Source organism: Argiope bruennichi, chromosome 4, assembly GCF_947563725.1.
Source record: "Argiope bruennichi chromosome 4, qqArgBrue1.1, whole genome shotgun sequence".
Lineage (NCBI taxonomy): Eukaryota > Metazoa > Arthropoda > Arachnida > Araneae > Araneidae > Argiope > Argiope bruennichi.
Window position 1 is genome coordinate 78,838,822 of NC_079154.1, and position 25,865 is coordinate 78,864,686.

At 26.7% G+C, this 25,865-nt stretch overlaps 1 protein-coding gene across 2 annotated transcripts; it reads left to right on the forward strand.

Moving 5' to 3' along the window:
* Positions 1-88: 88 nt before the first annotated feature.
* On the forward strand, positions 89-10,999 carry LOC129965551 (DDRGK domain-containing protein 1-like). Of its 2 annotated transcripts, none has more exons than XM_056079543.1 (8): positions 89-388; positions 1,915-2,031; positions 2,976-3,094; positions 5,086-5,187; positions 7,083-7,205; positions 7,430-7,465; positions 7,572-7,628; positions 9,676-10,999. In XM_056079543.1, the coding sequence occupies exons 1-8, from the start codon at positions 277-279 to the stop codon at positions 9,895-9,897; spliced, it is 888 nt and encodes a 295-aa protein (XP_055935518.1). In that variant the 5' UTR covers positions 89-276; the 3' UTR covers positions 9,898-10,999. The 2 variants fall into 2 exon arrangements, with proteins under 2 accessions (XP_055935518.1, XP_055935520.1); XM_056079545.1 differs by having other exon boundaries at positions 2,979-3,094.
* The last annotated feature ends 14,866 nt before the right edge of the window (positions 11,000-25,865 follow it).

The following is a 25,865-nucleotide window of genomic DNA, read 5'->3' on the forward strand; positions in this document are numbered from 1 at the left end:
TGGTTAAAAAACAAAACCTTTTTTTTTTAAAAAATAGCTAATAATACGTTAAAAGGTAGAAAACATCTCATCTCCTTCAACATGTTTTTCTGCCAGATGTTTGCGTTTACAATGTTTCGATTTCTGCAGAAGTTTGCTATTTAATATCATGTGGAAATATTGATGTAAATTATTTAGATGCTTGTGAACAAGCATAGAAACTTTTTGATAAACAAAGATTAATATATATATATTTTGAGTTTTCCTAAACAATTTGAAATTGTTTTGACTTTCAATATGTCCGATCCAACTTTGGTTATTGGAGTTGCTATCCTTGTTGTCGCCGTTATTTTAGCAGTTGTTACTTACTTAAGTAAAAAACGACCGTCTCCGGTTATAAATGAAGCAGGTTTGTTTCAATTTTAAAGATGTATATACTATATAACAATTATATTTTTAAAAAACACTTCCTTATTTCATCTGTTATTTCTTTAAATAATGATTCATGAGAAGTATTAAAATGATCATTCGTGTTTTTATATTTTCTAGAATTGATTTCTAGATATTACTAACATATTAAGAGATCGAGTTTCTTTCTTGTATATAATAGATTGAAATAAAGAGAAAATTTTAAACTGTCAATTTTTTTGTAATGAATTCAATTGGTGAATATTAAAATAAGGAAAAATTTTAGGATTTTGATTTTTAATTAGTTTTAAAGGTGCTACAGTATACTACTCTCCTTCCCCAATGTTTATTATAAATGTCATTTGTGTTTGACATCTCAATCATGCTGTTCAATTAGAATTGTGTTATTGATTTAAAATAGCATTTCCTCAATAGTATTATATAAAATGTATTTATAGCTTGATTTCTTATTTGAGATTAATGGGTTTTTGGTTTTTAAAAAAATCAAAATTTTCTCTTATAATAAAAAAAATTATTTAACAATATATAAAGTGTCAGTTACACTATGTGTATTGTCAATGTATCTGATATTGTTAATAATTACCATTTATATACAACTAACATTTTTATATATGTTATTAAGTATTTATAATTTGTTTAGTCATGAAATTTTTGGTTAATTTATGAATGAAATTCAGTGAAACTAACTTATCTTGTCTTATTAACTAAAAATTTTATGATCACATTTGAATCAGTTTCAAATTTACTGAAATTTTCTGAGTTCAGATGTATATTTGCTGATGCTGAAATTATAAGATTTGAAGAATATGTTGTTAATAAAAATCAAATCTTTTTCCTTAATCTTGCTTTTTTTTTTTTTTTTTTTGAAAAAATGATTTTAAGTTCTAAAGGAAATGGGATAACTTGAATATATTTGAACTTGTGGGTAGTAGAAATACATTTGGTCTTTCTTATGTTAGATTCTTCAATATTAGTAAAAGGAATATATATATATATGTGTGTGTGTGTATGTGAGTAATTTCATCCTTAAGATTATTCAGTTCATTGTTAATTAACTCTCAGTTGCCCTTTCCCACCTCCCACTTTGAAATATATTTGAAGTCGCCTCATTTTTTTTTTTTTTTTTTCTTTATGTAATACCAAAATTTTTATTAGATGGAAAGATTATAGAAGTACTTGAATTTTAGAAGGTCCAAGCTAAGTCAATTTTTTAAATGAGGATGGAAAAATACAGATAAAGTTGCAGATATTTTTCTGTCTGTAAGAAGTCCATATGGTTAATAACACTTACTTAAAATAATTAATATTAAAAGAGAAAAAGAACTATTTCAGTAAAATTATTTTTAAAAATTTAATATACTTGTTTTATACTTCAGAACGTTTGTATCGCATGCATGCATGCATCGTACTGGGAAATTACACTAAAATTAATTTTATTTATTAGTGAAACTGCAAAATTTTGTGAAGATAGAAAACATTTCTATTAATTATTTCCCATTTCATTAGCTCAAAGGCCAAGACCTATACCAGTCTTACGAGGTGCTGGTGTGGAAGGTCCAAGAAGAGCAGGCAGAAATATTAGAGCAAGAATGCGTGCTGCTGCTTCCAGAAATGTAGATGAAGGTCAATATAATTTATATAAGTTTAACATTTGTAATTTTTATATTTGACATTTGTAATTTGTCTGATCAGTTTATTTTTATTTTATTTTATTTTTATGCTTTTTGAACATTTTCATCATGGCAATTCTGCAACTGTGTTATTAGGCAATAAGAATTTGATACACCATCACAATGCTCATCTATTATGATTAAAATCTGTATAAATTCTTTATTCTATTATATCATATTTTGAAAAATGTTTAGACTGATTATTAACAAAGGAGACGAAAATAAGTAAATTCATATGCAATCTATATAGATCACAAATCATATCTTCTGTTAATGTGAAAGTGACAAATCAGTTTTAAGGCTTAACATTTATAGGTGGGGATATTAAATTATTACTTACATGCTTAAAAATCTTTGAAAATGTTTTCCAGGATGAATAATTGTACCTAGAGTTACCAGTCTTGGTAGTTACTTCTTGAGTTATAGATGCTCACTGCTAGTTCACATTCAGAAAAAAAAAACCAAATTTTATTTAGATTTTTAATTTCAATATTCCTCCTCCAATAATTCTAAAACTTATTACCAAAAAAAATCCCTTTTACAACACCACAAATTCAAAAAAGTAATTGTTTAATAATATCAATTAATTTATTTCTGTACGATTCTTTTCTATAATTAGTAATAATCTGTTAAAAATCTTTTATTTTACAATAATATTTTTCATTGTTTTTGTTATTGGATTTATTCTGGTATTCATTGCAACAATAGTCAATACAATTTTTTGTAGTACACCATCACTGATATAATTAAAAGTAAAAATAAAATATAAAAATGAATCCCTCTTTAAAAAATATGCTATGGTGTTTCAGACTAAAGAGTTAATTAACTTTACTTTTTATAATATATTTGAGTAACAGAATTTCATCATGTCTTTAAAACTAATTCTTATTTTTTTAGAAGAAGAGGAGGAAGAAGAAGACTTTTTAGCTGATGATATATCAGTTCCTGAAGGTAAAATTGGAGCAAAGAAAAGGAAAAAGCTTGAATTGAAAGCTGAGAAACGTAGAGATAGAGAAGTAAATTTACTTTTATATTTCCCCTCCATTATAGATAACCATGATTTTGGAATTCTGAGTTTAGAGTATTGGTCATAAAAAGTGAATCTTGTATTTTATTTTCATTTATTCATAGTTAAAATAAATAGAATCATTTTAAAGTAGACAGAAAGTAGGTTTAATTTGTGTCCTATTTATTGATTATTTCTTTTCTATTCAAAATGTTTAAAAATGTAATCTTAAATTTAATTTCATGAAAAGTATGTATTATATCATATTTTTCATTGCAATGCATAAATTAAATTATTGCTTAAGTATATGATTTTCTAAATTTTGAATTCTTTTGTGATTATGAACTTAATGCTGCAGTAATATTTTTCACTGAGATCTTAGTGTTAACTGATTTAAAAACATTTAGGTAAAAAGATACATTAGTCATAAACTTAAATTTTTAGAATGGGAAATTATTATCAATTGCAAATTATTAATTTCATAATCAGTATGTATTTTTAAACCATTTTCAAATGTATTAAAATCATGTCTATTTTAAGAAACACCCATGCATTCTCTTTGTCTAATATTTATCTGTAATAAAAAAAATATATGAAATTTTATTCACAGAACATATGTCACAAATATAAAATATATTATTTTGAATGCATTAAGCTAAAGAAGGGGATTATTTATTTTCATTTAAGAAAACATATTGTTTGCCAAAAACAGTGAATTAATATGTTAAATATATATGTTATTAATTTTTATTTTATTTGATTACAAACATTCAAATTTCTATTTGATATTCAGAAATCATTTATATATCAGTATTTTATTCAGGAAACTGTTGTAGATGCTTATGATTCATGGTTTTGTTTGTAGTATATTGACTTGAGAACCAATACTTTCTTTATATGTACTCATCTCATTCTTAAAATTGAATATGACTAAAATGCATGCAGAATATGTTGAAGCTTGCTAAGGATAAAAGATGTTATAACTCGAGGAAGAACAATGGTTTAAATGATTTATTATTTTTAAAAATAAAAATAGATAAGATATGTCCAAGATATGTTGATAATGAGATTATTAAACTTTGCTAGAGTGGATATGTGAAAGTTTAATATCACTGCATGGAATATAGTTGAAGGGGGGGGGAATAGACATTTTTATTAAAATGTATAGATTTTTTTTTTTTTTTAATCCAAGGAAAGCTAATTTTGTATAGTAATCTTACTTCTGGTTGTACTTTATTCTTTTTCAAACTCCATTGTATTTGTTATTTTTGATTAAAAATGTTTTAATGTAATAAAGGCTTTTGATACATTTTCATGTTCATGGAGAAAAAAAAACATTAAATTAATTAATTATCTTAATGAATGAATAATAGGAAAAGATTTCCACTATTAGTAAAAAAATTAGGGAAATGCTTTTTTGCCTCAATTTCTTTATTTTATTTTCTTGAAAGCTAAATGGCGACATTTAATTATCTCTAGTGGAATAATAATTTTTTTTTTGTATCTTTTAATTTCATCAAATTATATTTTTGTCACTCAGTGAAACATTTTATATAATGCAGATAATTTTTTTAATCTCTTAATTAATCTTTTTTTTGTTCATAAAATAATCAAATTTAGCCAGTTTTTTTTATTATTAATTTAGGGTTATCATTAATTTCTTTGAGTTAATGAACCTTTTATGCAAAATATATTTTTACTTTGATAATCTTGCTTGCATCTCAAACATACTTAATTTTAGGATTATTTAGAAATGTACTTATGTCATCCAAATGTTAGTAAATAATATAAATGGGAATGATTCTTATATTTTGTTCATATAACAGTAGAAGCATGAAATTTCAATATCAGTGTATATTTAGATTTTCACATTAAATAAAATTAAATTATAAGGAATTTTTAAAGCTTTAAAAAAAGGTATCCCACCAGAGATTGCTTAAAACTATCTTGTTTTTAGCTAAATTATGGGCATTTTTGAAAAAATTACTATTTTCATTTAAGAGAGAACTGGAAGAAAGGGAAGAGAGAAAGCAACGTCAAAAAGAAATAGAAGAGCGTAAGAGAAAAGAAGAACTGAAGCAACAAGAAGAAGAGAAAAAGAAAGTATGTTGCATGATATAAGCATACCATATAGTGTCAAAAAATAAAATTGGAATAGAATTCTTTGCATTGAAATTTTAAAAATGAACATTGTTTTCAAATATTTTTAAAAAAATGAAAAGGAGGGAAATGCCAGATGGAAATGTCAATTAATACTGACAAAGTTTTTATGGTATATTTTCATACTGGGCCTATTTTATTGTTTTTATTTTTGAATAGCTTGGTTATAAATTTTTGTTTGTCTATTAATATAAAGTATCATTAAAATACAAGAAACAGATATGTGGATTTCTTTTTTAGAAGTGTTGACCGAGAGATTCATTTTCAGAATTCTCCTTTGAAAAACATGTAAACGTTATATTTATTTAATACATTATTTCTCAATTTTTTTTTCAACTTGCATATTATTCCTTGATCTATCATCACTGCTTAATGTACCCCTGCTGCACCTTCTTTTTTTTTTCTTATTTTTCAATCCGGTGGCGAATTTCTGTTTAGGTTATTAGGCTGAAGGGCTGTTGGCAAGTTGATTAAAAATGTTATTAGCCTAATTGCCAAATAAATGAATGTGTAAAATATAGACTATCTATGAATTATGAAATATTAGGATAATATTAACATTCCATTAAGTATAATTGAACAAGATCAATCTATTTCATTACTTGCTTTTTGTGCTTTTACAGTATTTATAAACATTGAGTTTCTACTTAAGAAATATTGCACACCGATTGGGATATTGGATGCTGTGTGTTCATGAATCATAATAAACGAATATATAAAATCATATATATATATATATATTAATCTAAAAATCATTAACACATTGATTAAAGTTAAAAGTGTGTTGAAATTTAAATCTGAACTGGCTGTTTCATTAAATGAGAAGTCACATAATGGATACTGACTAGGGCTGTATCAGCTGATTAGGGCTTGCCCTAAATCCTCCATTATATCTTTTTTTTCCTGCATAACTTCTCAAGTCACTTCATGTGCTTTTGTGAGGGTCCATGTACCATAAGTTGGAAATGTTGATTTTATAGTAACATATAATACAATTTCTTTGTTGCAAACAATATATAAAAAAATTAAAATTTAGTGTTAATTTATGATAAAACAAATATAATAAAGAAAAATCAATTTATGCCTTGTACTAATAGTAGAATGTTTATTTCTTAGGTATGCCATGGGAAAAAAATCTCAAAACTTTTAATTGATGAAAAAAATACTATTTACATGTTATTCTAATGATATTTACAAATCCATTATATTTTAGAACAGTTTAAAATAATTCTAATTTGTAAGACATTTTTTTTTAATTGCAACTAGACTTTATGGGTAATGAAAATGATCAATCTAGAAAAAAATTGCTCTTTAAAATTACTTTAGAATTCAAAAATGATATATCTTTCTAATGAGGTTTTAATGACTATTTTTATTTAATCTAGCAAGTGATATTTACTATAATTGGTATTTAATTGATGTGATAGTGAATCCATTATGATATTGTGACATTTTTGTAATTATGTTTCTAGAATCATTGAAGTAGCACTAATTTGATGGTGATGGCTCAATGTCAGTAGATAATCCATGGAATCTAAAAAGTTATTTAGACAAAACATTAAATGATGGTATAAAATGGATTTTAAATTCTTTAGTAGTGCTTCATATCAAAAGCATGCTTTCAATACATTCATTGGGGGGGGGATCTTTTATCTTCCTTTTCCAAAGTTATATTACCACTTAATCTCATTGATGTAAACAGGGAAAGAAATATATCTTGGCATTTACTGTGGTAGGTTTCCTTCATATTTTATTGAGATAAAAGCTGTAAATTACTTATAATGTTCATGCATAAAAAAGTATTCATAAAACCGATTTTAATTAATTTTTTTCTGTAGGAAGAAGAAGAAAAGGCTTTAAAAGAAGAGCAAGAAAGAAAAGAATATGAAGAATACCTAAAATTAAAGGAAAGTTTTGCTATTGAAGAAGAAGGCTTTGATCAAGAAGAGAATGCAGATGAAGTAAGTTTTGTCTTTTGTCTTGTAGAATGTAAGAAATAAATTTGTTTTGTTTTGTATAAGACAAAATTTATAATTGTTTCTAAACTTCTCAATGATGAAAATTGTTATTGCTTTCACTATTTTTTTAATAAATAATTTATATTAAGAATGTAATTCAATATATTTGGTTTGTAGAAAATTATTTATCATATTCTGTGCGATAAAAGGTATTTATTTATTTACAGGGAAACAAATTTCAAGAATTCATTGATTATATAAAAGTGAGTTGTTTTTTTTTATCTCTTAAGCTCTATATAATTTGTTCATCAGTTTTGTTTTTGTTATACTTTATAAATTTATATTTATGTATTTTAATATTTATTTTAGAGCCAAAAAGTTGTGTTGATGGAAGATTTGGCTTCTAGATTTAAACTTAAAACACAGGTATTTAAATGTTTGTTTTAATTTTTATTTTTGTTAAATTACCATGACTGAAATACTTACCATTATGCATTTTTAAAAATTTTCATTCAATTTCTGTTGATGCAAATTTAATTATAAATATTTTTATTGGGAAACATAAATTTTGAATATGTTTTTCAAAATAATTGCTGCTCTATTATTTCAATTTCATTTCTTTTATATTTATGAAGTTCTCTCTTTATTTAATAAGGAATTTTTGGTACATTAATTTGAATTTAATTTTAAACAGAAAGAGATCTTGGTAGTAAAAATTAATGGAAATGTTAAAGTATAAGCATCAACAAACAAATTTGCATTAGAATAATTTTTTTTTTTAATATGATAGTGAGTTTATGATATGATAGTTTTTATGATAGTGAGACTTCCCTTATCACACTGCATTCTTTATATTCATTAATTCACTTCAGTTGTAAAAAAACAATTTCATTTTAATTGTATATATCTGTATTTTATGTATTTAAAATATAACAGGGTATGTTAACTTTTTGGAAAAATCTCCATATGTAGAAAAAAATCTTGGTAAACAGAATTAATTTAAGTAATACAAAGTTCGCAGTCAGTGAAATTTTTGTTTTCTGCAGAGATCTGACTGTATTTGTATCAGACATAATGTATAACTTGATGATTTATATCTTGAAGAAAATTTTGATATTGTAATAATAAAAAAGTATTGATATGATAAGATATAAGGCATGAATTACACCTATGAAGAAAAGTGTGTTTCTTTATACACATAAAGTGCACATAAATTTGAATTGCATGCATTGTGTTATTCATTGTCCCTTTCAGTAGTCTTTTTGTCTCTTGTCTCAATGCAAACTATAGAAAGAAAAATATTTAAGCTTTATTCTTGATTAATTCAATATCTCAAAGTATTAGTAATGTATTAGATAATAATAATCAGAATAACTATTTTAATCATAATGCCAATCTTGACTCTAATTTTTGATTATAACTCAAATTTATGAGAAAAAAAAAATTGCAAGAAACCAAAGAGAAACTAATTCTTAAATATACTTCATTGATCTCTGAATTAAATTTAAATATGGGCTGCATATTTCGAGCAGGCAACTGTTGAAAGTGATTTTAGCACTTAGAAAAGTATGGAAATGGGAAATTTGAATGTAAAATATATGTTTCACAACATGTAGTCTATGACCATAAAAACAGTCTGGCTGACTCCTCTCGGCAAATTATTAAAGAAATGAGAATGTTAGCAACATCAAGCCATCCAAAATATCAACTGTTTTGGGGGAAAAAGATAGTAAAAGAAATAGTTGTCAGTGACATAAAAAAAGTTAAGACTTTGATTTCTTAATCTCTTTACAGAAAATGAAATTTCTCTTACAAAAGGAAATTGCTGAAATGAATATAAAGCTAATGCTCTTGTTTGAGAAGCCAGAAATTTTTCACTACTAATACAAAATCTAATAAGTTTGAACAAATTATTAGTGGGAAAATTGAATGAGAAAAATGTTTAAAAAATCTTTACCTTTCATTTATATATTGAATAAAATTAACATTTTTATATTCTAGATTTGTTTACTTATGTTCTTAATCCCACACTTCAAAGAATTGGAATAATAATAAAGTAACAAAATAACTCTTTTTTTTTCCCCCTTATACTACTAACTAGTGTAATTAAATTATTTAAGAGATACGTAATTATTTTACTAAGATTTTTCTAACAAAAAGTGTGTTAAAAATATTTTTAACTTAGTTTCAATGTTGGTGAAAAATATTCAGTAATTCCTGTTAATATGTTATGTTTATATTTGTATAAAATTGGGCACTTATTTAATTAATTCATCACTTAATTTATTTCATTGAACTCAGTTCTATAATATTATTTTAAGGTTGGTTCTTATTTTTTCTCTAATGGTGCTTAAAAAAGTATCTATAAAGTGCTTATTTTTTTAGATAAAATTAGTTTACATAAAATAGTATCATGCTGTGATGTCAAGAAATAGAAGTTTGAATCTCCATTAAATTTCCTTTTCAATTTTAGGAAGCTATTGATAGAGTCCAAGAACTTCTAGCTCAAGAATGGCTGGTTGGAGTTATTGATGATCGTGGAAAATTTATTTATATAACCAAAGAAGAATTAGAAGCTGTTGCTCATTTTATCAGACAAAGAGGCAGAGTGTCTATAGCTGAACTTGTTGAATGTAGCAATTCTCTAATTAATCTTACGCCAGATTCTCCTGAAACTGTACAAGTCTCTTCATGAGACAATGTAAATTATAATTGTTTGCTTTTTAATTAAGAAATGTTTTATATAGTTTTTTTGTGTACTATCAATATATAGTAAAATGTTGTCAAATCTTCATTTTCATTTTGTATCAAATTCTTACATTTTTTTTAACTTATAAAAAGCAACATTTTTTTGTATAGATCATTGAATTTAAACATTTTATTTCTAATTAAATTAATAGTTATTTATTTGTGTTAATAAAATTATAAGATTTATCTTCACTGCAACACTGTATATTTGTTTATACAAAAGATTTTTGATGTTACTTTAAAATTAGTTTTACTTGGTAATGTCTTACATTCCATTTTTTTTTTTTTTTCAATATGTAATGAGAAAAGTTACTCTATAAATGAAGTATGGGTGATCTGATGATCTTTTTTATCACTTACATGCTCAGGATCTTTTAGATCTGTGCATAATATAAGATTAACGAATCCATTATATGAAAAGAAATATTTTTCTGCTAAAGAATTTTTTTCGTAGGGCAAAAAACTCTAAACAATGTTAAATAAAACTTTGAATTTAAAAATTATAATTTAGTTGTTTAAACCTTTTATTACTCTTTATTTCTACAATAGATTTAATAACTTGGAAAATTTTTGTGATTATTTAACATTTTTATCCACCTGCCATACAAAATATATATATATACCAGATAAAAGTATCATATTTCTATGAAATGATTAGTTAGATTTTAAAAAAGTTTTGACATATTTTTAAATTTTAATCAATTTTTTTATTTTTTACTCATATTTTTGGGAGTCTGCAAAAAATGATGTCATTAATATCTTCCATTTGTTGCATAGAACTAATTTTGTAAAAACTAATCTTTAATATGACCAAGGATCAGTACATTATGAGTTTTTTTAATGCCATGACATTTGTATAACAGTTGATAGAAAGTTTTTACTTGTCGTCCTCTGCAAAGAAGAATGGAGCACCATAAAAGAAAGTTATTTATTAATAATATACCTATGACATGAAGGAAATTTTTTGTAATTGTTGGTTGTTGTGTTAGCAATGTGATTGTGTGATTAGCAAGTGAATCTTGTGATAATAAAATGTGTCTCAAGTTCAATTTCAATTTTTTAACACCTTCATGGCAAACAAAGTAAGACATCACATACTGAAGTATTTACAAAGCAAAGCTTATCAACCTATAAAAAATTACTATGGAAAATGGATACAAGTAAAATCATTTTCAATAACTGAATTTCAATCAAATTTATTGAACATGTTTTATTATTATGAAGCCTCTGCAAAGTTCGTATTTGTTAAAAATTGTTTTACTCCTTGTGAGACTAAAATTATATATTTTATTCATAAATATAATAATTCATTTGGGAAAAAAACAGTTGATTCTGTACAAAAATTATTCTCATGTGCAAATTTTTAATTTTTTTTAATGTTACATTTTTTCATCAATTTTGGTAAAGAAAGTATTTTATTTGATTTCATGTTTTTTTTTCTATAATTAGATGATTCTAGCTTTTGAATTATATATAAGAAGTTTTAGAAAGAATTAGATTTTTTGATCTGTTTGTACAGGGTAAAAAGAAAATGAATAGGAAACGTCATAAATAATTAACTTACGAATGGATGTTAACTAAAATGTTTTATTTAACTCTTTTTTTTTTTGTGATTATTGAACTATGTGTCACTAATTTAAATAAAAACAGTAAAAATACCTTTCTCAGTGCATTCTTAACGATCTGACTTCTGAAGATAATCAAAACCTATTAGTTATGCTCAGTTTAGTAGTTAGAAGGTTAATGTGTTATTTTCCTCATAAGATTGAATCTTTTGCAGATCTTTAGTAGGAGATGTCTTTAGAAATATGTATATGTTTCTTTTTTACAATTAATGAGATGTGATTGGCATAATATCTCATTTTGGGAAAAAATTAAATGTGTTTTGCTGTTTTAAGATTTTTGTGACTGGCAAAGCCATAAAGATGACTCTACAATTAATTATTACGATTTTTTTTTTCCACATCTGATAAGATCATGCGATCTCATGTTTATACTAGATATAATTTAAAAATATATTAAAAGTATGCATTATTTGTTGTGACAAATTATTTCTTTTTTTTATGTTATAAAATTTGAAATAGTGGTGGATGTTATTACATTTTAAGTGTCGAGGTGGCTAATAATTCACGGAGAAAAAGTTGAGTATTTTATAATTGAATTCATGTTAAAAAGTTTAAAATGAAACAAAATCAAGGACAATACAAGTCAATATTGTTAGAGTTTATTTATAAATTTTGTCTAAGAAATAGTGATGCTCATTTTAAAAATAAGGGATGAATAGAATATCATCCCTTATTTTATTATCCCTTATTATCATATTGTGTAGAAATGGAAAAGTTTTCCATTTCTACACAAGTTAGAAATGGAAAACTTTTTTTTAAAAAAAAAACCATAGAGCTGTTTTTAGAATTATATTTACCAAAAATTGTTAGAGAAACACAAGGATATTGTAATAAAATGCACTACAATTCAAATATTCATTATGTTGTAATTATAATTAAAAGTAATTTTTAAGCATTCATGTACATGTAGCAATATTTTTCTTACATCAAGCTGGGTGAAATTTCAAATATTTTAGATATTAACTAGTATGAATAATAAAATAAAAATAAATGTTTCTTAAAATATATATATAAAAAAAATATTTTGTTTCTAGTGAGATTTGTATTGTTGAACTTTCTTGTGAGTAGTGGGTTTTGAATGAAGAAGAAATGAGATTCTAATGAGATATTATTTTCATTTAATCATATGAGTGAGCAAGCCTATTTTAATTTCTAATTTTGGAGATGATTTTAATTTATCTTTAGAAAAAAACAATTTAAAGCTAGGCAAAAAGCTAAAAATATGCAAACAATTTTTATAGAATATTGCTTAAATTTTTAAAATTATATTTATCCTTTTTATTTTATTGTACATCTATAAATAACTCAGAAAGAGCCTCAGTCATGCATTCAAAAGTCTGCAAATTACCATTAATCTAAGTGATATTTTCTTTCTTCCAAGTGATCTTTCTTTAGAAGACGTACATGCATTTCACATATAAGCCTTTCACTTTCTAAAAATTTAATCAAAATAAGACGAAGGGAAATTTTCCAATTGAAATCGGTACTTCTGAAGCCTACGTTGTCATAGAGCAGAATATGAAATTCTTCCTATTCACACTCTTATTTCGACAACAAAAAATTCGAAGAATATGCATTTTTGCTATGCTAGTTCACCACATGCTAAATTTCATTAATTTGTTTGGACTTATTGTGTTATTTATATACATACAGACGAACTTTCCATTAATGGATTTTGTCCAAAATGTAATATAAATTTTTAGTTTTGGTATAAATACACGTGCCAAATTTCATCAGTTTAGCTTCTTGTATTTTTTTAATATCTTGCTCACAGATAGTTCATTAAAAATAACTTTTAAATTTTTTTTTCTCAAAACCGAGGAAGTGAATCGAAGTTTGAAACTTGGAAATTCTTTAAATAACAATTTTTTGATGATCACAGTTCTTCCTTCAAACATACATTACATACAAAGAAATAAAATTGCCTTCAATCAAGATAGATTTCGCTATAGATTTTTTTTTTTTTACTTTAAAAGATCTAGTAGAATCACTCGTCACTGTTTTTTTTTTGTTTTTTTTTTCCCGAGGCAAATTTAAGAGATCTTATAGACAATTTTTATAACCACCAATGAATTTCTGGATAGGTAGTTGCCTCGACCAGCAGGTTGACTAAAAAATCTTATTAATCTAATTGAATGAATTTGAAAAAAAATCACTATAAATTATATAATAGACTAAATGTGTTTAATTTGAATTATTAAACTCATAACTAAGTAAATTAAAATGTATTCAATTAATTTTTTATTAGTATATTAATTATTACTTTAACTGTTGTGTTATATTCAACTTAACAGACTCTGTAAATTAGTTAATTTTAATATTGTATTTATTTCAGCTTATTATTTCGTTATAATGAATATTAATAATTAAATGCGTTTTTGTGTAAGAATAATAATTAAAAGTTAAATTTCCAAGATTTTTTAAATTATCATTTTGGTTATTTTTCATGATATATATATATATTAAAAATTTTTAAATTTCCAAGATTTTTTTTAATTATTATTTTGGTTATTTTTCATGATATATATATATATTAAAAATTTTTAAAATTCCAAAATTACTATAAATCAAAGTTAAAGTAACCATTTTCATATTGATAAAGTTAAATAGGTACCGAAGTATAAAATTAAGTAGATCTGTCAATTAAAGATGGGAATACCAAATTTAGATCTATTAACACTCTAAACTAGTTGAGGTATGAAGTAATCCATTTAAGTAGCGCATATTGTATATATGAACTTGCTTACCTGGAAAATGTTCGCTCCTTCCCGGGAAAGTGGACGCCCTAGGCTATAGTTTTTGTAGCTTATGGGTAAATTCGATACTGCCTAGGACTTCAAAATGATTAAATCCACCGTTATTATAACTATTAAAAACTCTACAGTGAAAAATCATTGTATTGAAGATATGTGCTATATCAATATATGTAATCGTCCACCGTCATCTGTACTGTTGATGCTGCGTATAAAGATTTCCTCATCATTTTTATCTACATTATTATCGGATGCGCAAAATCTTAAAATGAATGCTTTGTCGATGCCCGAATAAATGTAAGCATGAATAAATAATATTTATGCTGATTCATTATATTCTCCCTTCACGTGCCAAATTAAAGATTTTTGCCTAATGTTTTTTCAGCATATTTTCTTTATTTTGTATTCGACGTTATATTATTATGTTATTCGACATTATTCTTTTAGTGAATCATTATTTGCTTCAATCCTATTTTAGTGATTAATTTTGAATTGATTGTTCATGAACATTATGGATAGAGAAGATCTCATTGCAATGTAACAAAACTTCTGATTCTATAATACATTTACATCTAAAATGTACTGCAAATAATACATTTCTTTTTAATTTAAGCACTTTACCAAAATGCATGATATTTTCTACTACAACTTTCGTTAGTCAATCTGTGACCGTTAGATCTGAGATACTATTAATAAGATAACAAATCGCATAGCCTCTAGTAATTTTAAAACTTCCTAATTTTAAACAGCTTTAAAGCATGAATATAGTTAGATAAAATTACTAAACATGTTTGCATAAAATAATAATGGCCGCAAAAGTTTAAGCAAATTTTGCTTCATACTTTTATTTAAGAAATTAGAGCAAAAATTGCGAAATAAAACTGTATTAATATTAGTAGACCTTTTTCAAGAAAAAATAAGAATACCCTTCTTCAAAATATCACTCCTGCACATCTCTCTTCCTGTTAGCTCAGATTTCCTGTACTTGGGAGGAAGGCCTTCCTATTTCTTTCTTTACTTGCATCCTTTCTGGGTGAGTTTCTGTTTGCTACAATTACAGGGTGGTCTGGAATTACTCTACTCGTGGTCTTAAGTTTTATTACAACTTTAATAATAGAATGTGGGAGAGCAGTAGCAAAGGTCGACTGCTGTAGGCTGAAATCAGCAGTACAATATTATTATTAATCAGCCGTATAATAACAAGTCGAAATCCGTTTCACTATAAAAATGCAATGACGAATTCTTAAATTTTGTAGCTCTAAACTACTCAGTATGAAACCTCTCCCAATACCTAACTAATTTTATTTATTTATTTTATATACATGTTAATCTATTTTTAATATATATATATATATATATATATAAAAGATTTTAAAGAAATAATATATCTCAGACGAATGTGGTCCCAAACACTCGTAAAATATTAATATTTTATCGGATCTATCGAGTGGAAAATAAATTAACTAATTAATAATTATTTAATAATCTAATAACTTATGAAAAAATAATTATTTATTCTTTAATGAACGATTTAATAAATCAATGTATATGCCTACTGTAGTTGTAATATGTTATAATTAAAAAATTTCATTTGTTATAAATTTATTTATTTGACAACTAGACTACTAACATTTTTTTAATCGACCTGCCTATGCCCATCTTTCACTTCTGCTGTCTATGCACGGCCTTCTTGGAAAGGGACTGTTAAAGTGTTAAGAAAAGAAAATATTATAGCGGATGAAATGTGCAAAGCAGGTTTAATAGAATAGAAATTCACTATATCACAGCTGCATGAATAATAATAACACCTGAAAATTTTTATCAATTTTTTTTAGTTCGTAATTTTTTACTCAATTTATTGTCACACATTTTAAAGATAAAACTTCTACAATGCTACTATTACCACAAAGAATGCCAATATTTCCATTTCGGCATCTCTTTGGATTAATCAAATCTGCTTTATTGTTTAACTATAAATCACCTTTGATATCCAGCTGATTCTCCACCCATATTAGTAATTCTATTAATTTGGATGTACTGACTAAATTTAAATTCCCAAATTATTTAATGTTTGGAAAGCTGAAAATATTATTAGCTATAATAGGCCAGGAAAACTAAATGGAAAATAATAATAATATAAAAATTCAACACACAGAGAACATGCAAATATTTGATCTAAATTTTAATACATGAACAGAATGAAGATGCACTGAATGTTTTGTCTCTAACGAAGTTAATAGACCGTTACATTCAAACGTTGAACCACATTTTGGGCAGAATGATTTTTTGTTTGTTTGTTTGTTTACTGCAATCATGTATATGGTTGTAATTAAAATCATGGTAATTTTAATCTAGATTATTCTTAAGAATATATTTCAGCTAATTATTATCAAGGCTAGATTAAGGCTTTTAGGGGCCCTTAGTCCATGCAAATTTCGGGGCTCTTTTTCTTTCCAAACTTTCAAAATAATTTTTTTTCTTAATGATTTTAATTTAATATTTATATAAATAATTTGTAATAACAAATTATGACAAACTGAAATAAGAAAACACATAATTGCAGTCACTTTCTAAAAAGCTTGTTTCTGTATATCACGCATGAAAAATTTGCACAGCTGAAATCTACAAATAAATAAAAACAATAATAAAAGAATACTCGAAACTTTTCTTAACACAATTTATGTAATATTTCATAGCAAGATCGTACTTTTTTTAATAACAAAACTATGAATTTTTTTAATTAAAAAAGCATAATAAATTTTCAGAGGTAGTTAATTAGAAAAGCTACTAAAATAATATTCCAAAATTAATTTAAACTATGCTTGATTTTAATTTGAAAAAGTTCGATTGTACGACCTTTAATAAAAGTCTAAAATTTAATAAATTTTCAAAATATTATAAAAAATCTTGAGGATTTGGATCCGCCTAAAGTAGTGGAACCCCAAGGCAGTTGTCTATTTAATAATACAACCCTCGTAATCATCTAAATGAATTTTTGTATCCTATCCTGCTTATACTTAAATTAATTTTCCCTTCAGGCAAGATACAGGTTCAAGGTTAGACAGTTTTATTAGTTAGTAGCGCCATCTGTAGGACAAAATATAAATTCTTCTAATATCTTCGTAGTTTTTAAGAATTGGAATTCTTGACTCTGCTGAACTATGTTTATTCATAATATAAATAAAAACAAAGAAAGGGCATTCTACTAAACTGTTATAAATAAAGTACATTGATTCTGACTTCAATTTACATTATTCATTTGTAAACATTTTTTGAATTTAGTAAAAAAAAATCACAAAAAACGTATCCGTGTAAAGTATTCTTAGGGCCATAAATTCAGTTTTCCCTTTTTAATACTTGTTTCAAAAATATGCTTTTAAAGAAATGATCATAGTAATTTTTCATATCTGTTATTAACTATGATGTATTGATAAAAAAAAAATAAATGTTTTATTCCGCAAAGATTATTTCCACTTATTCCAGTACCGAAAAAAAAAATCATAATAATAAAAAAAATCCAATTAAGGATTATTTTATCTAATTCCAACAGCATAAACTTCGCAAATCAATTTAAAATAATCTACTTTTTACTTTAATTGTTGTTTTTAAATCACTATACAGGCAGGTGTTACAAAACATTTTTATTCACAAAATATTTCACATGGATTAAATTAACAGTAGTTATTCATTTTATAAAAAACATCGCGTACGGATTATTCAGCAAAACGCTCTGTACATTATTTCCCTTCGGAAGACTAATTTAATGCAGAACTTATTTTTTGAATTTCTTTATTGTTACATGAATATATTTCGATAATATCTTTAAAAGACTAGTAAGTACAAAGAAATAAATATACTCCACTAGGAATATGGAATATTTTACAAAAGCCGTAAACTTTGCAATTGATCAGGAATAAGAAAAATGAGAAATTATTTTCGATGCTTTATATTAATTAATTATGAAGCTTTAAGCAATAGGTTAAGGATGTTTTAAATTTAGTTAATTAGTGCCAAGATCTCACTGAAATAACTTAATAAACTTTTTGTCTGAGGTTTACATGAATTTATATAAACTATATATTTATTAAGCTCGTTTCAAAAACAATACTTATTTTCTTGTACTAAATAAGGAGTTTTATAATAATTAAATTAAAATTTTCGAATTTCAGACATTTTTATCAGCGCATATAATTACACCTCATTTTTTTTTCGTACATGCGTTTGTTCATTCCCTGATATATAGGGCTTTTATTCATAAAAAATTACCATTATTGTAATCAAATTTATTTGCAAAAAAATTGAAAAAAAGCAAATCAATAATAATTTAAATAAGTTATACATCGTAAAGAAATTAAATTATAAAAATTAGTCAAATTTATTTTACTTTTCTTTTAAAAAGAATTGTCTTCTTTAAATCCAGAAACTGATTCATCGTCTCTTTTTAATACCAATAGTTATTAGCTATCGAGTGATCATCACATCGTTTATCCGTTAATTTTATATTGTTAAGAAAAAAATCAAACTATGGGCCGTACAATGGAATGTTCAAAAAGCTTAATACCCAAAAACGGAGCTCCATTACGCAGGTAACAAAACACAGACAAAGAGTTTAAAAAACATAAATTTGCAGAAATTCAAAATGCACAAACAAAGATCACGAGATTTCTCAGGAAACCGTAGTGTACTTTTTGAACACCAATCACTACCCTGGATTTTTACAAAATCCTTCGAGCTTCTGAGTTAACGCAGTGGAGAAAACATAATTACCATAATTGAGTTTTCGAAATGGCAATTGTAGATTTTATTTGTGCAGGTATCCTCAGCGAGAATTACTTCGAATATTTCTGCCTATTCTCACCTACATTTCAAGCCACGTGCCGAATAAAAGAAAATCTTTGTAATTTAAAAGAAAATTCCAAGAAATTCCTGAAATGGGAAGACAGTTTTCCTGATGGAGATCAGATAAAAAGATCAAATTTAGTCTTTCTAAACTAAAAATTATGGATCCCCGCTACAGGGGATAGAATAAAAATTCTATGTTAAACTTCCCGTTTCAAAGAGGATACAATAATGCTTAAATTTCTATCATATTTTAAGTTATAGATCTAAGGAAAAAATTATACTATAAACAAACTATATTAGTATTTGGTCGTGATTTGAATAGAACATAAGGATTATTTTCTGTGCATGTTTATGTAGAAATATTGAAAAAAGAATTGTAAAATTTATTTCATTACGTTTGTTCTATTGGCACTATTGAGTTTGTTATCTAATAATTTCTATTTATAATAAAGCTGAATATGTGTGCGTCTTGGTTCTCTATAAGCCAGTTTGACCATCAATTACCAAATTTGACTCATAGATACTTTGGATGGTAGGAATGTGGACTTCGGAACAGTTTTATGGAAATTTTAATTAGGATTTTAATTAATTAAAAATTAAGCTGAATTACAACGTTTCTCTGCGATAGCTTTCAAAAATTAATTTTATATCGTTTAAAAAATATTGTCTGAGTGATACCAGTTTAATAATCGAGCAAATTTTTCTAAATTTGGTGATTTTTAATTTTTTTTTTAACAATAGATTACATTGTCACTCTGCAATTCAAAATGTTTATTTGTTTCATAAAATATTTAATCATGTCATTTTTCTTCTATTGTCAAAAGACTAAGAAAGGCGATTTTATTAATTATTTGCACAATTTTCAGAGGAAATTACATAATCGCTAAATAAAGCAGGCAATTTGAAATAGATTACCGAGGCGATTTATTTTTATTGGATAGGAATGGAAGAAGGATATTTGTGTAGTTTATAAGACGAATAAAAAAGTGAAGTTATAGTATTACTAAATTTAGAAGATACTTGAACTGTACAATTACGTTTTTTTTATCGCTATGATGTCTTGGGACTAGTCTCCATTTGAAAGGTTCGCTAGCGAAATGAACAGCACAATGAAAGAATACTAACATTACATGAGATGTTACAAGCTATTAAGAGACCAAGTTATATTAATTGAAAATTTTAGCGAACATTTATTCTGGCGAATCAACTCATTGCCAAAGTTGGCTAGACTTCAAAAAATGTATCAGTTATACTGCTGATTAACGTTAGAAAAAAATTGTGTTGTGTAGCTTAAAAATACCATCCAGCAAAAAGTAAATTTGATGAAAAATTACATTTCTGTTACTTACTGATACTGTTTGAACATTTGAAGCGATTCATTGAGTGTCCCAGAATGCAATCATATATGTTTGTTTGTTTGTTTGTGTGTGTGTGTGTGTGTGTGTGTGTGTGTGTGTGTGTGTGTGTGTGTGTGTGTGTGTGTGTGTGTGTGTGTGTGTGTGAATGATGAAGATGTGTGAAATGAAGATGACCATTTCTGTAGCTGAACGAGTTAGTTATTGAATAGTAGCAGTAATTAGTAGTAATTTATAGGCATAGTAATACATTTCGCTGGAATGGAAAATACTCCCTGCTCTTACAAAAAAAATATCCTTATTTGCAATTCCTATTCTGAAATCTAAAAACAAGCAGCAAAAACACAGAGAAAAACGAATCAAATTCCGAAAAAAACAAAATATTCATATCAGGACAAATGTGCTAGTGTAGTATAGAAGCAATGCCATTCATAACTCGAAAATTGATAAAATTGGAGCTTACATCTGAAACTGTCTAGAAACTTCTCCAACTAAGTCAAGAGTCATCGAAATCCAATAACAAATAACTCCGTTCTCCTTAAACCACTCTAGCTTGAGGCAGTATGTACTTTAATCTTTTATTTGAAGTTTTTTACTGCAACTTCAAAATTAATCAAATCTTTTTTGAGTTCATCAAATATTTGGTTCTTAGCAATTTCTGTAATTGAAACTAAACTGTTCGCTGAACTTCTCAAGTTTTTACGAATCCCTTTTTTTAACACTCAAATTGAAGAAAAAGCTCTTCAAGTATGTCTATCAAGATAAATATCTCTAATTGTTTAGAAATTCATCACAAACCGCCTTGGATCCTTAACTGTACCCGTAATGGGACAAAAAATACCTGAGTAAATAACGTTAAAATAACTTTAAATCAATAAAAAATATACTTTGCCGGGATTTTTTTTCTTCTGATAAATAAATGCGGTTCTCTGCATATTTATATTCTTAATAACAATAACTTAAGCGATCCAAAAAAGAAATATGAAAAACATCATTATCAAATTAGAGTGAAATGCTCATAATCTAGACCGAAAAATGCGAAAATCTCACTAATAATCCTAATAGCATTTCCTTGCATTTGCAACGTCATCATTGTGTATAAGAAATCTATATTGCAGCTTTTAGGTCATGGACTCGAAATTTTTTTTATAACTTTCTTTTACGGTTTTTCGTGTCGCCTTTCTTCACGGAACAATGGACTCTTCTTTAAGAGCGGATGAGACATGAAAAATGACTTGGACATATTTCATCTCCTTTAGTCAGGAGGTTTTTCAGCATTTTAGAAGAAGAGAAGAAAGAACTATTGCAAGTTTTTTAGTTTCTTCAAGGTCATAAAATATCTCCGGATGAAATAATTTGCAAGAATTTGTAAGCAGTAGATAGCAATCATGCTTTTTTGGAGATAGAAAGCTATTTAGTTTCAACGATTTTTATGTCTTGTATATAAATGGAAATTAAATAAAACATGGACATAATTCTTGGTTTTTAAAAATGGGAATTAGTTATAAATTAATTCAACTTTTTGTAAAAAAAGAAATTTTGTTAAAAATTATAATTCAAAATTGTTTTCTTTTAATTTTTTTTAAAACTTGATCAATTATCTAACCTAATTGAAAATTATGATATGAATTAAAAATGAAGCTGACGTCCTGGCCTAGGGATAGCGGGTCTTCCCCGTGATCTGGGCATCCTGGGTTCGAGTCCTTGTTCGGGAATGGTTCTTCTTCCCCTGTGTTCTATCTATGAGGTGCGTGAAAGTGCCTCCTGTAAAAAGGGGTTGTGCAAGCGAGTGTGTGTGTCATCTACATATGGCTAAAAGTCAGACTTCTGCCTCATATGAGGTGCTCAGGAGTCTTTACCCTCAGAAGCTACTGCATCCCCCTTTTCCGTTGTAACGCGGACACGACATCATCATCATTAGGAACAATAGAAAAAATTAATTCGATTTTTTAAAGAAAATATGTTAATAGTATTACTAAAAATCAGAACTGTTATATCAATAAATACGAAATGATTTAAAATGCAAAAATAATTCGTTTTCAAAGAAAGAAATTTGCTAATAACATGGTTAAAATTTAGAATTATTAAATAAATTTTAAAAACTTGGTTTAAAATGTAAAAATAATTCGAATTTCCTTTTTTTTTTTCAGAAAACAAAGTTATTTATAGGAGAATGTGTGAATTCACTTGTGTGTGCATATGTTGGCGCTCTACGGGCCAGAATTTTTTACCTACACAAAATTTAATACAAAAAATATTTTAAAGGGTGTAAATTGTGACTTTTTTTCTGAAATTTTAATTCATTTAAAATTAAACAGCATTTCCACCACGACTTTCCAAAATATTATTGCACTCAATTTTTTTAATCGTTTTAAAACTTAAAAAACAGTTTTTGGTTTACAGTTTTTTTGTCGTGTAATTTTTCAGAATTTTGAAAATTTCTTAACTTGTTTCTTTACATTGTTTTCAATAGTATATTATATTTTGAGATCATCTTCAAACTTTTTCATTGTTTCATCAAATATTTATTCACATGAATTTCATCTATTGTCGGAGGCTAAAATAATATTTTGTTAATTATTTGTACAATTTATATGAAAAATTTAAAAAATGGAGTTAGAGTACCATAAAAGTCAATTTGCAATTAATTTAAAGACAGATAATCCAGACAGTTATATATTTAAAAGCACGATAAGGTCTTCAAACTTTCTTCATTTACATAATAAACAGAGCAAGATTGAGGATATTAAAATAAAACAGTTCGAGCATCTAGCAAAATTTGATGTTTAGAGATAATTTTTTAAAAGAATCGTGAGCATCTAAGTTATGCTTAAAAGTTTTAATAGAAAGTGAATAAGACCAATATTCCCAGCTAATCAGCCAGCTGATAAGGACAGTTAATTAATGATGTAAGAAAAACTCAGAATTGTGACATGAATTAAGAGCAAACAGTTGAAATTTTCCCTTGGAAAGGATAATTGAAATTAACATTAAGCTCATGAAAAATTTTCTTAACTATCTATGTAACGTCTAAAAGTTATATGTAGTACTCATTATTTGTAATAACAGCGAATGTAACAATCATTAGGTGGTATTGATCAAATTAGCAAGATATGGATTTCCAACATCTAAATAAACAGAAAACTCTCTCAGTTCTAGTAATCAATAATTCGCTTATAATAATCAATTTGACGATTCAGACTTCAATATAGACGTGTTATTAGGACCAATCAAGAGGATGGACTGGATTTATTGAAAAGTCAGCAGACATTTCCGAATCAGCACACATATGGAAATTGGATTAACGTTCAGATAAATCGTGTTACAAACCTGTAATTTTGCTTCCCAGTACAACTAGTGTCATCGTAAGAAAGACAGGATGTACGATCTGTCCTGTGCGTGCTGAGCATCAATGAATTCAGAGCTTGGCGACTAACTTGGCGACCATTTGGCGACTTTGGCGACAAAATGGAACATCCTGGAATGTTCGAGAAGTTTCACGATCCATCCAGTAGGAACCTAGATACACTCAGAGACATCCTGATTGGTCTGGAAGATTCTAGACCCGCCCTCGCAACTGTAAAAGACAGGCACTCTCAAGCTGCGAAAGGTGCTGTAAGTGAAGTCGTGTGAGAAGTAGCGAGTCGGCAGCTAAAGCGAGAAGTTCAGCCGTTGGAGAGACGGTAGAGCGAAGCTCCCAGGAACCCCTCTCCTGCTGGATTCTGTCTATCCGCTTCGTGTGCTGCTGTCTACTGAAGTGTGCTACTGTCGTCTACTGTGTTCGTCTCTGCTGTACATAATTGTCGTCTTTGTGCTGTCCTGTCTTCCTGTAAATAAACGTCGTTGTTTTTTTTCTACTGCCGCCTGCTGATTGAGCGTTCTCCACACCATATCACTTCCACTATCCAAACGAACCCAGAAATTTCGTAACAATCGGAAGATATTTTTTTAAAAAATACAGAAGGAACAATCTATAATGCAGGGATGAATGGGTGATGGCATACGGCATGAGGACAATGACTATGAAAAGGAACTAGAAGAGAAACCATCATCAGCTTACGAAACACTGCAAGCTCCTCAGCCCTTAAGAAGATCAGTGCTGCATCTTTTGTTCAACATTATTTTAAGCGATGCATTATTTCTTCTTCCTTTCTGTCAGCATGTATGATTAAAAATGGATTGCCGGTTCTAATGATCAACAACAATTCGCTTCTAATCATTAATCGAGATCTAGTCATCTCAGTATAGATGTTTTATTAGGACCAATCAAGAGAATAGATCGGATTCATTGAAAAGTTACCAGACATTTCCAAAAATTACGGGGACTGGATCATTACTGACGAAAACTAAGAGGCAACTAAAAAATAAAGTACAGAAGAAATAACTTATCATGCACGGATGAATGGATGATGGCATATAGCATGAGAACAATGTCGATGAAGAAGAGCCAGAAGAGAAACCATCATCAGCCCACGAAACTGCAAGCTCTTGGGCCCTTAAGAAGATCAGTGCTGAATATTTTGTTTAACATTATTTTAAGAGATGTATTATTTCTTCTTCCTTTCTGCCCGCATGTATAATTAAAAATAACATATGACTTTAGTTTCTGCTTTTTTTGAACCAACGTTTGATCTCTTTAATGTCTTTTTGCGTTAACTTGTTTTATTTTAAGTAAAGCAACTGTATTTTTTTTTTAATCTCAAATTCGTACCCGCACCACAGCGTTTGAACCTAAATATGATATTCTGAGCATTGTATTATTTCTTTTCCTTTCTTTTCCATACGTATAATTAAAAAAAAAAACACGTAATCCTAATTTTTATTCTTTTTGAACCAACATTTGATGTCTTTAATTTTCTTTGCATTATCTCGTTTCATTTCCAGTTAATGAATTCAGGATCATGGTCTCATGGATTTAACAATGCAATAATTGCTGCAACTATATGTGGGCAAACACGAACAACTCCTGGACAAAATAAGCAACAAAAAAAGCATCTAATCATATTTATAAATTATTTAAATAAAATTATTATAATAAATTGTAGCCAAACAAATTCCTCTCTGTGGATAAAATTAGATTTTCTACTACTTACTTTATGACAGAGTAAAGAATATATAGTCTACCAAAATATTTAACTGATGATATTAGAATTTTTTTTTTTTTTACTGCAACAGGTTTTTCTTCTAAAGATGATTTTATTAACTAACTTTCATCTTTTATTAACTAACAGAGTTGAAGTTACAGTACCAATGCTTATCTATCCTTACTAGTGAATTATTGCCACTTCAAAAACAAATCATTAGACCGATGCAGGTATCAACTCGTCTCCACATATTGGG